This window comes from Neovison vison, chromosome 2 (assembly GCF_020171115.1).
Source record: "Neovison vison isolate M4711 chromosome 2, ASM_NN_V1, whole genome shotgun sequence".
NCBI lineage: Eukaryota > Metazoa > Chordata > Mammalia > Carnivora > Mustelidae > Neogale > Neogale vison.
In genome coordinates this window covers 206040109-206054587 of record NC_058092.1, presented here as the reverse complement: position 1 = coordinate 206054587, position 14479 = coordinate 206040109, and the positions used below count along the sequence as shown (strand labels likewise).

Below are 14479 nucleotides of genomic sequence, written 5' to 3'. Positions count from 1 at the left end.
ACAACCACAAATCTACTGAAAGTTATTGGCCTTCTTTCCATATTCACTGAGGACCGAGTCAGGAAGTTGATGTGTGCTGCATCATGAAAGTTAGAGATAAAGAGAATTTTTAAACCCTGGAAGAGAGCATATGTAAGGGAAGCTGTTGGATTTCCTGCCCTGAAAATTAACTCTCAATTTGTTAGAGTGGCTTTAGGAAGTTGATAAGAACAATGAACTTAGGAAATTAGTAAGTCAGTGAAAGCAGTGATTGAGAAATGGGGCTTGTTTTTCTTTTTCAGAATTTTCTCTTTTCATTATTTCATACCTTGAGTAGATTTTGTAGAAAAATGGATCAAATTATTACTGCACATCTTCTTTCCTAAATTCTCTTTCTAAGCTCACCACCAAAGACATACATCTTTTTCTTTTCTTGAAAGCACCTAACATTCAGATCAACTCAGTGAGATAAGAATTAGTGTTTAGAAACTTGAAGTTTATCACAAGCAACTAGATTATTAACTAGACAATCATTTTTCCTTAAAAAAGGGAGGAATTCAGATGGCAGAGGAGTGGGGGAATCTAAGCTTGCCTTGTCCCTTAAACACATCTAGGTAAATATCAAATCATTCTGATGACCCAAGAAATCAATCTGAGGACTGCAAGAACAGTGGAAGGTAGGGGCTATGGAGAGTGGATTTGGGGGAGTTAAGAACTGTGGAAGCTGCGGAGGGGAGGGACCCCTACTTAGGAAGACTACTGCAGGGTATTATAAGCATCGGACCACAAAACCTGAAGTTTTCGAAGTCTCCTGCCACCAGGATCATGCCTGCCTTAGTGGTGCTCCTGTGGGGGGAAGAGGGCAGATACCTAGGAGTGGACAGTGTAGTCTGAGGATCCCCTGGGTTGCAGGGGGAAACAGTTCCCTTCTTTGGAATACATTTCGGAGTGACAGCAAGGCCTCTCCGTGGCCAGAAGAAAGGGTGGCACCAATGTGCTGTGCTGTTCCCAGGCACTGGAGCAGGGACACCAGCTGAGGGCAGGGAGACACCAGGCTTTTGGCTCTGCTTTACTATAAACTCTGAACTGCTTCTCAGTCCTGCAACTGCCTTCCTGGGACTGGCTGCAAACAGCAAAAGTGAGGAGACATCCTTCCCCAGAGGATCAATACGAAGTAGTGCTGCGGGAGTCCCTAAAATTTGGAGTTTAGAAGCCTAGCTGCGCCCTGAGATAAAACAGCTTGGACACAGAGAGGGTGAAGGCAAGGATTTGACAGAAGCTAGGGCAGAAGAGGGGTGATTGTTTGCTCTTCTGTGAGGGCTTCCTGCAGAGTGGTGGGCACGAGCTATATGCTGCAGAGATGAGAGCAGACTGGAGCCATATCCCCTGTTCTTCCCATTCCCCAGCCCATCAACACTGACTGACCTCAGTGAGCTAAACCACACAATCAAGCAGAGATCAGAGCCGCTTATACCACCCCCCATACCCCCTACCATGCAGGCTCATTTCTACAAGGGCAAATAGGCCTGAGAATCAGTGCAGCAGGCCCTTCCCCCAGAAGACCAGCACAAACCCCTTGCATGTACCAAGTCTACAGAACATAAAGTACTACAGAGCTTCAGCTCTAGGGACAGTAGGATCTAGCTTCTTTTGATAGGCAGACCAAAACACACCTAGGATCTAGTTTGTTGTTGATGTGTTTTTGTTTTTGTTTTTCTGGGCAAAATGACAAGATGGAATTCACCCCAAAAGAAAGAGCAGGAAATAGAAGTAGCAGTGAGGGATTTAACCAATACAGATATAAGTGAGATGTTCGAACTAGAATTTATTTACTTTAATTTATTTATTTTTAAATTTTCTTTATTTGAGAACGAGAGAGAGCACATGAGCAGGGGGTAGGGGTGGAGGGAGAGCAAACTCCCTGCTGAGCAGGGAGCTAGATGTAGGGCTCAATCCTGGGACTCCAGGATTATGCCCTGAGTTGAAGACAGAAGCTTAACCAACTGAGCCACCCAGGCACCTCTGCACTAGAATTTAAAACAGCAATTATAGGAATACTGCTTGGGCTTGAAAAAAGCATAGAAGAGGGACGCCTGGGTGGCGCAGTTGGTTGGACGACTGCCTTCGGCTCAGGTCATGATCCTGGAGTCCCGGGATCGAGTCCCACATCGGGCTCCCAGCTCCATGGGGAGTCTGCTTTGCTCTCTGACCTTCTCCTCACTCATGCTCTCTCTCACTGTCTCTCTCTCTCAAATAAATAAATAAAATCTTTAAAAAAAAAAAAAAGCATAGAAGACACTAAAGAATTCCTTACTGTAGAGATAAAAGAACTAGAATCTAGTCAGACCGCCGAGATGCAAACCCGAATGGATGCCATAACAATAAGAATGAATGAAGTAGAGGAATGAATTAGTGATATAGAAGATAGAATTATGGAAAATAATGAAGCTGAAAGAAGAGGGAAAGGTATTGGATCATGAAGGTAGACTTAGGGAAACTCAGAAGCTTCTTAAAATGTAATAACATTCCTATCATAGGAGCCCCAGAGATGATGCGAGGGAAAAGGGGGCAGAAAGTTTACTTGAACAAATTAACTAAAAACTTTCCTAATCCAGGGAAGGATACAGATATTGAAATCCAAGAAGCCCAGAGAACTCCCATTAAATTCAGCAAAGGCCAGGAATCACCTATATAAATCATAGTCAAATTCACAAAATACACAGACAAGGAAAGAATTCTAAAAGGAGCAACGGAAAAAAAGTCCTTAACCTACAAATCAGATTTGCAACCGATCTGTCCACAGAAACTTGGCAGACCAGGAGAGAATGGCAGGATATATTCAGTGTACTGAATGGGAAAAATATGCAGCTAAGAATACTTTATCCAGCAAGGCTGTCATTCAGAACAGAAGGAGAGGTAAAGAGTTTCCCAGACACACAAAAACTAAAGGAGTTCCAGCCCTGCAAGGAATATTAAAGGGACCCTTTGAGAAGGAAAGAGAGACCAAAAGTAACAAAGACTAGAAAGGAACAGAAAATCTACAGGAGCAATGACCTTACAGGTAAACAATGGTACTAAATTCATAGCTTTTAATAATTACTCTGAATGTAAACAGACTAAAGGCTCCAATCACAAGACATAGGGTATCAGAATGGATTAAAAAAAAAAAAAAAAAAGACAAGATGCATCCAAATGCTGCCTACAAGAGACTCATTTTATTTATTATTACTATTTTTAAAAGATTTTAATTATTTATTTGACAGAGAGACAGTGAGAGAGGGAACACAAGCAGGGAAAGTGGGAGAGGGAGAAGCAGGCTTTCCACTGAGCAGGGAGCCCAATGTGGGGCTTGATCCCTGAGATCATGAACTGAGCCACCCAGGCACCCCACAAGAGACTCATTTTATACCTAAAGACAACAGCAGATTGAAAGTGAGTGGATGGAGAACCACCTCTCAGGTTAATGTATGTCAGAAGAAAGCCAGAGTATCCATGCTTATGTCAGACAAACTAGATTTTAAAACAAAGACTTAAGAAGAGATGAAGGGCATTGTATCATAATGAATCTATCTATCAATAGGATTTAACAGTTGTAAATACTTATACCCCCAGTTTAGGGGCATCCAAATATATAAATCAATTAATAACAAATATAAAGTCATTGATAATGAAACAACGATAGTAGGGGACTTTAACATCCCACTTACAGAGCAATGGACAGATCATCTAAGCCAAAAATCAAGGAAATAATGGTTTTGAATGACACATTGGACCTGACAGACTTAACATATATTCAGAACATTTCATCCTCAAACATAGAATACACATTCTTTTCTAGTGTATGTGGAGCATTCTTTAGAATAGATCATATACTGGATCACACACAAATTGGCCCTTAAGAAGTATAAATTGATCAAGATCATTCCATGCATATTTTCAGAGCACAGTGCTTTAAACTTGAAGTCAACCATGAAAACATTTGGAAAGACCACAAATACATGGAGGTTAAAGAACATCCTGCCAAAAGAATGAATGGGTTAACCAGAAAATTAAAGAAGAAATAAAAAAGTACATGGAAGCAACTGAAAATGAAAATACCCTAGTCTGAAGGAAAAAATGAAACAAGATGGGATCGGGAGGGAGACAAACCATAAGAGACTCTTAATCTCTCAAAACAAACTGAGGCCTGCTGGGGGGAATGAGGGTATGGAGAGGGTAGTTGGGTTATGGACATTGGGGAGGGTATGTGATATGGTAAGTGCTGTGAAATGTGTAAGCCTGATGATTCACAGACTTGTACCCCTATGGTAAATAATACATTATATATCAATAAAAATAATCAAAAAGAAAAAAAAATACCATAGTCCAAGATTTTTAGGTTGCAGCAAAGGTTAGTCCTAAGAGGAAAACATATTGCAATATAGACCTTCCTCAAGAAGCAGGATAAGTCTAAAAAAAAAAAGAAGAAGAAGCAGGAAGAGTCTCAAATGCACAAGGTAACCTTACACCTAAAGGAGCTAGAAAAGGAGCAGCAGATAAAGCCTGAAGCCAATAGAAGAAGGGAAATAGTAAAGATTAGAGCAGAAATAAATGATATAGAAACAAACAAAAAACCAGAATGGATCAACAAAACTAAGAGCTTGTTCCTTGAAAGAATCAATAAGGTTGAAAAACCCATAGTCAGACTTATGAAAAAGAAAAGAGAAATGACTCAAATAAATTTAAACGATGAAGAAAGAGATAATAACTGGCACCACAGAAACACAGATAATCAGAATATTATGAAAAGTTATATGCCAACAAACTGGACAATCTGGATGGAATGGATAAATTCTCAGAAATATACAAATTACCAAAACTGAAACAGGAAGAAATAGAAAATCTGAACAGACCCATAATTGGCAAAGAAATTTTATCAGTAATCAAAAATCTCCCAACAAACAAAAGTCCAGGGCCAGATGGCTTTCTAGGGGAATTCTACCAGATATTTAAAGGAGAGTTCATACCTTTTCTCAAACTGTTCCAAAAAATAGAATGGAAGGAAAACTCCCAAACTCCTTCTACAAAGCTAGTCCTTGATCCCAAAACCAGACAAAGAGAAGAATTATATGCCATTAAAAAGGAGAATTATATGCCATTATCCCTTATGAACACAGATGCAAAAATTCTCAAGATACTAGCAAATTGAATCCAACAGTACATTTAAAGAATTGTTCACTGCCATCCAGCAATTGCTCTACTAGGTATTTACTCAAAGGTTACAAAAATGTAGGTTCAAAAGGATACATGCACCATGATACTTACAGTGGCATTATCAGCACTAGCCAAACTATGAAGAGAGCCCAAATGCCCGTTGATTGATGAATGGATAAAGATGCGGCATATATATACAATGAAACATTACTTGGCCATCAAAAAGAATGAAATCTCGTCATTTGTAATGGTGTGGATGGAACCAGAGTGTATTATGCTAAGAGAAAGAAGTTAGACAAATACCATATGATATCAGTCACGTGAAGCAAAATAGATGAACATATGGGGGGAGGGAGAAGAAAAAAAGAAAAAAGGAGAGAGGGAAACAAACTACAAGAGACTCTTAGAGAACAAACAGGATTAACAGAGGGAGGTGGGTATTAAGGAGGGCACTTGTTATGATGAGCACTGACTGGGTGTTGTATGTAAATGATGAATCTCTGAATTTTATTGAAACTAATATTGCAGTATACGTTAACTAACTAGAATTTAAATTAAGAGCTTAAAGAGAAAAAAAATGACCTTTTAATGAGTCATAGGTTAGGTTATTCAAGGAGAAATCTTGTTTACCTCTCCTATTATTTGTTGTTTGTTTTAAATAGATCTTCTCAAACTAAACTAAGGAGAACATTTCTAACTCTTGTAAGAGTTTCAAGGGTTTTTAATACAGTATGGGTGAAATGGAGAATTAAAGTAGTGGCTTATTTGTTCATCTTTGGTTGTGTTATGTATTACTACATAACAAATTCCTCCAAAAGTTAGGAACTTAAAACATTTATCTCCATGTGGTTTTTGAGTATCAGGAATCTGGAAGTGACTTAGTTGGGTAATTTTGGCCCAGGGTGTCTTATTAGGTTATAGTCAAACTGTTGGCTGGGCCTTCAGCCTCTTAAAGCTCAATAAAGGCTGAAGGATTTTCTTCTAAACTCAGTTGCGTGGTTGTTGGCAGGCCTTTAGTTCTTCACCACATAGGCCTCTCAGTAGAGTTGCTTGACCTGGAAGCTGGCTTCCTCCAAAGTGAGTGATTCAAGAGAGAAAAGTGGGTGAACAAGATGGAGGCCACGACGTCTTTTAGAGCCCAATCTCAGAGGTACCATGCCATTGCTTCTGTCCTAGTCTGTGCTCGCATAGACCAATTGTGGTTCATTGAGGGAGGTAAATGCCCTTAGGCAGGAGTTGCTGTGGCCTACCTTGGAGGCTGGCAGCCGCACCCTGCTAGGGACTCCTGCATCTGCCTCCCAGTGTTCAGAAAGGCAAGAATAGGATAGTCGGTATTGGCTTCTCCAGTCTGTCTCTTCCTCTACTATGTCCCCCTTTCCCTCACCAAGGGGGGGACGGAAGGGTGATGTCTCTCTGCTGCTAGAATCGGCAGTTTTCTCTCTACACCTTCCCACCTGGTGACCCTCTGAGTATGCTTCAAGGCCATGAAACTCAACATTGCCTCTATCCTACTCTTGAAGAGTAGTTTGAGCTTTTTGCTGAATATGCCCATATTTTTTTATTAACTGAATTGTTTCTCCATCACAGGATACAGCTATGAGCAAACTCTGGTTCAAACAAGATGATAAGTTTTTCTTGCCAAAGGCTTGTCTCAACTTTGAATTTTTCAGGTATGTTAAATGAATCTAGCTACACAGTTTCTTATTAAAAATCAACAATCTCATTCCTAAAAGTTTTCTTTGCTTCCGGGAGGACCCATGTGTAGAAATGGAAGGAACTAGAGTTACATATTCTGGACCAGGGAGGGCTGCTGCTGGTAAGGGATATTGTAAAAGTCAAGGTTGTCAAGTCTTCCTTTGCACTGGTGAGCATACCCTTTAACTGACATGATTTATGTTAGCCACCTTGAGGACCTTCCTAGCCTTCAAAACTTTGGATCCTGGGGAGCTTGTAGACTCACCCAGAAATGTCATTCAGGAAAGGTTAAATAATTGAGGGTGTTTTCTGTTGTAGCTTCAGTTTTGTATTTCTGAAACTTGCCCAGAGGAGGAGGTGGTAGTTACTAAACCGTTTGGAGTCCTTTCCAGCCTTTACATGTCTGAAGCCCTTAGATACTGTTTTCTCTGTTCTTGGCATCGCCACTTAAAAATGATTTAATTAAAAAGGAAGAACATGTTTAGTAATATTTATGAATACTACTGTTGGAATGATTTCTCAATATAAATCTGCAGCTCATCTCTGTCTCCTCTTATTTATTTGTATAGTACAGTGTACCATCCAGTTCAAATTTTACTTTGTGAGTTTTTACTTAATTTTTTATTTAAAATTCAGTGGTGTGTGTTTATAAAATCTGTCATCACATAATAATGTTCATTAATTTTTATTTGATCTACTTGACTTGAAATTAAAACTAAATGCATTTTTAAATGTTTTGGAATAGGGAAAAAGAAACTCTAAATAGAAAATTAGTATTTCACCACATGTACAGCTGAGCTTGCAGGTGGATGTAAACATTGTATTTTATAGCAGGAGATTCATGGACTTAGCCTGGAACTTCCTGAGATACTTCTCACACTAAACTTGAGCTGTCTGGCTGTGGCTTGGTGTTGATAGAGAGTATTACAAAACTGGTTTTATTTTTTGATATTCAGAGTGATATTTGTAGCATTCCAAGCAGCTTGTCACCACTTTCCCATTTGACTTATATGATTATGAATTTTTTTACCTTTTGAGAGACCATTTGATTGTTTTGCTTCCCGAAATTTCCTCTCTCCGTGTTCTGCTCTTCCTGGAGTTCACACTGTTAGGTTTCGTATGTATTCTTCAAGACATTTTCTGTGTGTGTACACCTTTTAGTATTTTCAGAAACTGGGTTATATTATCCATTCTTAGATACAGTTTTAAAAACTCTGAGCATACAGGACCTGAATACAAAATAATACTATTTTTTAATTAACAAGTGAACCAGAGTTTGAACATTGCGATTGAATCATGTTCTCTTAGAGCTCACCAGCGCAGCTGCTGTGCATGCAGCATTTTAGGACCTTTTTGCAATTGCGTTCTAAGCTTGAGCCATATGGCTCTGAGCTCCCAGACTTGGCTTTTTCTGGCTTTTCACTTCCACCTGAGATTGGCACATAGATGCCTGTGGGTCTAAGTCCTTCCTAGATTCTCTTTTATTTGATAATTTTGCTTTTGTTAATTGTGCTCTGAGTTTCTGAGCTGTTGTTTGCCTAAAGAAGGAAGTGTGTCATGTATATAATACAGTACTTTAAATGTACTATATACAGTACTATAATTGTCATGTGTATAATACAGTACTTTAAAAACAGTGACAGAGCATCCATTTAGATTTTCCAGATGGAGAATGTTTATGTAGTTATAGAATTTTCTCTTTGATTTTAGTTCTTAGTGGCTAAGCTTCTTCTATTTTTGCTTCATTATCTGGATTGACAAAATTGTTGCCTTTTCCATCAGTATATTGGCTATATTTACTGTGCTACAGATAGAGTGAAACTTTAATTTGCTGCCAAACAAGCCAAGCAGGCACCTTGGGCTCAGGTCCTTTGCACTGGCTGTTTCCTCAACCAGACCCACCCAACCAGATATACCCAGAGCCTGTTCCTTTGCTTCTTTCAGGTCTAGGCCCAGGTGTCACCTTATGAGAGAGGCATTGATTATCTTATGTAAATTAGCGATCATCCCACCTTACTACCACCGCCCTTCAATCCTATTCCTCTTACCCTGCTTAATTTTTTTCATAGCACTATCCCCACTTCATATATTAAGATTGATTCTTTCTTCCAACTAGACTATTAAACTATCAGGTCTGTGGCTTTGCCTGATTTTATTCCCAGTATCTAGAGAAAGGCCTAGCAGTAGGCTCTTCTGAGTCATACCTGCTTCCATGTATTACAGTAGTAAGCATGTGGTACACATTTGTTGAGAGAATGACTTTTATTTGTCATAAAGGTAAGCAGTGTCAAATAATCAAATGACTTTGTCACTTGACTTGCATTTGAATCCTAATTTTGCCACTACCAGCCCAGGCGACATGCAGAAAGCTGTGTTTCTTATTTGGGAAATGATTCAAGTTAGGGGATCACTGTGGTCCTGTTTAGCTTTTGCACTTTCTGATTGTTTCCTCATGTTGGTTGCTCTTCTTCATTTAAGTTGTTTTTTTTTTTTTAATTTTAATATTTTTTCCTAGCTCTGTCTGCAGTTATATGGTGGGAATTATCAATTATTTTACTCACAGTGCTGTAGCTTTATTGGTTTGTGGGGGAACTCAGATACGAGCTAACATTTCACAGGTATCCGTTTTTCCTGTTTAAGTTCAAAAATCATAGCACACAAACTTCTCAATCTCATACTCATGTCCACCCAGAATATGGCTTGCTTAAAGGGAGGAGGACATTAAATGCCAGATGAGCTCTGTCGGCCATGCCTCCTTTGTTTTTGTTTTTGTTTTTGTTTTTGTTTTTAATTTATTTTTTCATTGTAAGTAGCCAGTGTGGAACTGGAGCTCACGACCCCAAGATCAGGAGTCATGTGACTTCTAACTGAGTCAGCTAGGCACCCCAGCATGCCTTGCCCTTTCATCCTCAACACAGGCATGCCTTTTAGCCTGTCCCCGCTCCTTACCTGCATTTCTAATTTGTCAGTCTGACCCCACACCATCTGGGGCAAACAGTCGCTTCTCCCTCCTCGGCACCACCAGAACACATGGCATACTTCAGGCTTCTTTTTCAGACTTCTTGTATTTTTTTGGCTCCCGAGAAGAACAGACTCAAGAATTCAAACCATATCTTCAGGAAATGATATTAACCGATGTTCAGTTTCTTGATCCATCTCGAAAGGCCCCATCACATTGGGAAGTAATAAATCAGCTATTTTACTGTCAACATTTTCTTCCAGCCCATTTGCTTATGTGGACCCCTTGCACTGTAACATGGCCTATTTGTACCTTGAGCTCCTCAAAGACTCACTCAACGAGTATGCATATGCAGCAGAGCTAGCAGGCTTGAGCTATGACCTCCAAAATACCATCTATGGGATGTATGTAAGTACCCACGTCTTAGAGCCTTCCACTCATCAACATTTTTTTATATTGATTTGATGGAAGCGTTTTTGATTGAGGGTATGAGTTTAATTTCTTTTTAAAAAATATTTATGGCTAATCATATTTTCTCATCATTTAATTTTTTAGTTAGCTCTTATTCTAAGTATTCAGTGATTACATTCACATTATGCAAATTTTCCTTGATTTCTGTTTTTGTTTTTGTTTTTTTTTTAACATCTTTCATCAGATCGTCATATTTTTCTCCTCAAACAAAATGGGACCCTGATTGAGGTTTAGATCTCACCCATTCTCTATGTGAAATCTCAGTCTTTCACAACAGAATAATGTCTTCCTGCCATTGTAAAACATAAGGTTGGCTGATTCTGTTTCCCTAGACATTCAGATCATGAGGCTGCATATCCATACTCTTCGGTCATGTTTCTTCATTACCATGCCACTGCCTGAGGTATCAAAGCATTTCTTTTGTTTTTCTTTTTGTTAGTCGCTACATTTATGCTGATCCTCTCCATTGCAACATGACATACCTGTTTATCAGGTTATTGAAGGATGATTTAAAAGAGTATACATATGCAGCACGCCTCTCAGGTTTGAGCTATGGCATTGCATCAGGGATGAATGCAATACTTGTAAGTAAAATGAAAACCAAAGAAAAGGTGCCACACCGTTTAAGCGTTATGTTGAGCTTGGGAAAACTATTAACTTCTGCATTTTTAAACAAGAAGATTGATGGTTTTTTCCTTGCACCTTTTTAATGATTGAAGAACTCAAATTAGTAGTAGTTCCACTAATGAATGATTCAGTAGAGTTTAGTGCAATTTGTGAACATGTATGTGTGCTACATTTATTTGCATGTTCCTCTGCTTGAAATGTTTAACATATTAATTCTGAAAGCATGTTGTTCTTCCCATGTGCTTGCGTGTATTAACATCCATAAGTGAAAGATACCTGTAGTTACTATTGTGGTGCTTGAATTTTACTCCTATATAAGCTTCTTTTATTTTTGCTGACAGCAATAGAAAGCTCCTGTGTTCAAATACATTTGATGTTTTCATTTAATTTATTTTGTAGTGTGCACCATTAACTACTTCTAAGTGTAGTTTAATAATCATTATTAAAAACATCCCAAAATATAACTTGCTTTTTTTCCCTGAAACTATTTCTGATGTGTTTCAACTTCTTTCTCATTTCCAAATTAACATTCCTTCCATGGCACACATTCATCTTCACTTTTATTGAAAAAATATTGTACGTTTTAGTAACAACTAAAATGAGAGCATGTGCTGTGTACTCTGTACTCCTCTTTATCGATTATTATACAAAAGGTTTTAGGGTTTTAAAATTTTTATTTTGCAGTGCTTCCCCCCCACAAGTAAAATTTCTGGTAGCTTTCATTTAATGTGTAAGTATGTACATAACTGACCATTTTCAGAGTCTAGGGAAATTTGAAGCTCAGAGATCAAAATAAATTCCAAATAGAAAAGTAATAATCTATTGTTTATTTTTTGCTCTTGAGTTTTAGTAGCATATTACCATTAAAATGGATCATTTTTAATTCATGACAATATGAGCTTTCTGCTCATTGTAAATCTAGTTCCACATGATGTGGCCTCCATAGTCAATAATAGCCTTCGCTCCTGAGATTCTTGCCCATCGTTCTGTGTAAGGTAGAGGCTTTCATAGTTCTTCAGTTGCAGTAGGTCCTCTATTGCTGTGGGTGCCACCGTGTGGAAGTACAAGAGGTAGCCCCTGCTTTTCCAGTGTTAGCTTTTGGAGACTATTAAAATAAAATGTCTCAAGGCAAAAATCCTGATGGTACAGACAGCGTGTCTTCATAGTACATCTGTTTTGCCATTGGCTTTTGATACATCAGGAGAGCTCATCAAACAAGCAAGTGGTGAGACATACGGATCCTTTTTAGGCAACACTGAATGACAAAAATGGCAAAATGCCCACACACAAAATTGGGGCTGTCTGATTTCACCAAAGATGATTTTTAAAAAATATTTAAATGCAAACAATTTTGAGACATTCCTAACAGTTCACTAGATGATAACTACTGGTGATTTTTACCTTCTTACCACGTCTCTAAAAACCACCTTAAGCCTGGCATTCCTTAGAAGTTGTTTTTGAAGATTAAACTTAAAACACATTCTGCAGTTAATTTTGATTTAATGAGAACTTGAATTTTGATGATGTGGTATGTTCTGCTGTAATCTTGCATCAGGTGAGTTTTCCGATTATTGCCTTTGTTTAAGAATAACAAAATTAGGCTTTTGGGTTATTAGTAAATAAAGATGTAAATAAAGATGTTCTCTTCCTAAGTTAAATTATATTTATGAGAAGATAAATTAGTTGAATTTCTTTTTCACTTTTATTTTAATATACCTGGCTTTGAATTTTCTCAGTGTTTAAAAATCAAGCTTAAAGTGTTTATTTGGAAGGTTTTTTTGTGATATTTTTAGACTTCTAATACTCTGAACTCTTTTTTATAGCTCTCGGTGAAAGGTTACAATGACAAGCAGCCGATTTTGCTAAAGAAGATTATTGAGAAAATGGCTACTTTTGAGATTGATGAGAAAAGATTTGAAATTATCAAAGAGGCAGTAAGTTTTCTGAACTCACTTTTGTAATCTTGTTCATAAGGTGGTAATTTCGCCTTATTTCGAACATTTTTAAGAGGAGAGGAGGGAAAGCACTGCTAACCCTATGGCAGTCCTCTCACTCTGTCTTTGCTAAGTCCTTTCCTCTACCCAGAAGTGACCCCTGATGACTCGGGGACACCTGACCCTCAAGAGCTGGGGATGTCGTGGCACTGACTTTCAGAGAGAAGCCTGAGGTAGACCTAGTAGCTCTGAGAGACCCCTTGAAACTTTCATCCCCCCTCCACTTCAGAAGGACGCATGATTCTTCAGACTGAGGTCTGCCTGTCATGAGAACCTTGTCACATGAGTGCAGACTATTTAGGCTCAAGGTGTCTTCCAGTTAAACTCAACTCATAGTTGGCCTGATAATGGAAATATGGGATAGATAACAGTTTTAAAAGCCAAACTGTGACCTTAATTGTACACCAAAAGAAAAATCACTATTGGGGCGCCTGGGTGGCTCCGTGGGTTAACCTTCTGCCTTCGGCTCAGGTCATGATCCCAGGGTCCTGGAATCGAGCCCCGCATCGAGCTCTCTGCTTGGCGGGGAGCCTGCTTCCCTCCATCTTGCTGCCTGCCTCTCTGCCTACTTGTGATCTCTGTCTGTCAAATAAATTAATTTAAAAAAAAGAAAGAAAGAAAAGAAATATCACCATTTTCAAATGTAGTTTTTGGATGAAGATGCAATATTTTGCATATGTAAGTGGACTTGCTGCTTGCTTATACAGACTTTTGGAATGTCCTTATGGTACAGAATCCAAGGACACCAAGAGATGCAGGCCCTGAAAACTGGGGATGACTTTCTGAGGGTTGAAAGATGTCCCACAGGGAGGACACTTAGAATACGTGTCAGATGCTGTGGATAAAACAGCAGCCCAGATAAAGAAAAAGCATGCCCTTAAATTAAAGGTTCAGAGAATATTTGAATAAGCCCCATTCTAAATTACCTCACTTCAAAAAGGAGAAAGAAGGGGCGCCTGGGTGGCTCAGTGGGTTGAGCCGCTGCCTTCGGCTCAGGTCATGATCTCAGGGTCCTGGGATCGAGTCCCGCATCGGGCTCTTGCTCAGCAGGGAGCCTGCTTCCCTCGCTCTCTCTCTGCCTGCCTCTCCATCTGCTTGTGATTTCTCTCTGTCAAATAAATACATAAAATCTTTAAAAAAAAAAAAAAAAAGGAGAAAGAAGCAAATATTCCTGTATCCCAGTAACACAGGATTTATGCAGAATAAAGTTTGATTATAGTTGATCTTTTCAAATGATTTTAAAAGGACTTATAAAATTAATGAACCTGTGTCTTCCTTCACTAGTATATGCGATCGCTTAACAATTTCCGAGCTGAGCAGCCTCACCAGCACGCCATGTACTACCTCCGCCTGCTGATGACTGAAGTGGCCTGGACTAAAGATGAATTAAAGGAAGCCCTGGATGGTGAGACTTTTTCTGCTTATAAGCCTCTTTATTTTTTTCTAAAATATTTTGATTTATCCTGATATCTAGTGTTTATGTTTCTAATAACTTCTAGTTTTATTAAAGCCAACTGTGCATATACTTTTTTTTTTTTTAAATAAAAACAGTGTTGCCCTT

The 14479-nt window shown here is 38.7% G+C and overlaps 1 protein-coding gene across 4 annotated transcripts in view; it reads left to right on the top strand.

Moving 5' to 3' along the window:
• IDE (insulin degrading enzyme) overlaps positions 1 to 14479 on the top strand; it is a 114672-nt gene that overhangs the window by 81179 nt on the left and 19014 nt on the right. For 3 of the 4 annotated variants that reach the window (XM_044240108.1, XM_044240109.1, XM_044240110.1), the window contains exons 14-17: positions 6760 to 6842; positions 10090 to 10234; positions 12748 to 12858; positions 14203 to 14323. In XM_044240108.1, the coding sequence (XP_044096043.1) occupies positions 6760 to 6842; positions 10090 to 10234; positions 12748 to 12858; positions 14203 to 14323 (460 nt within the window). Of the gene's footprint in view, positions 1 to 6759; positions 6843 to 10089; positions 10235 to 10736; positions 10882 to 12747; positions 12859 to 14202; positions 14324 to 14479 lie in introns of all 4 variants that reach the window. The other variant, XM_044240111.1, reaches the window with a different exon arrangement.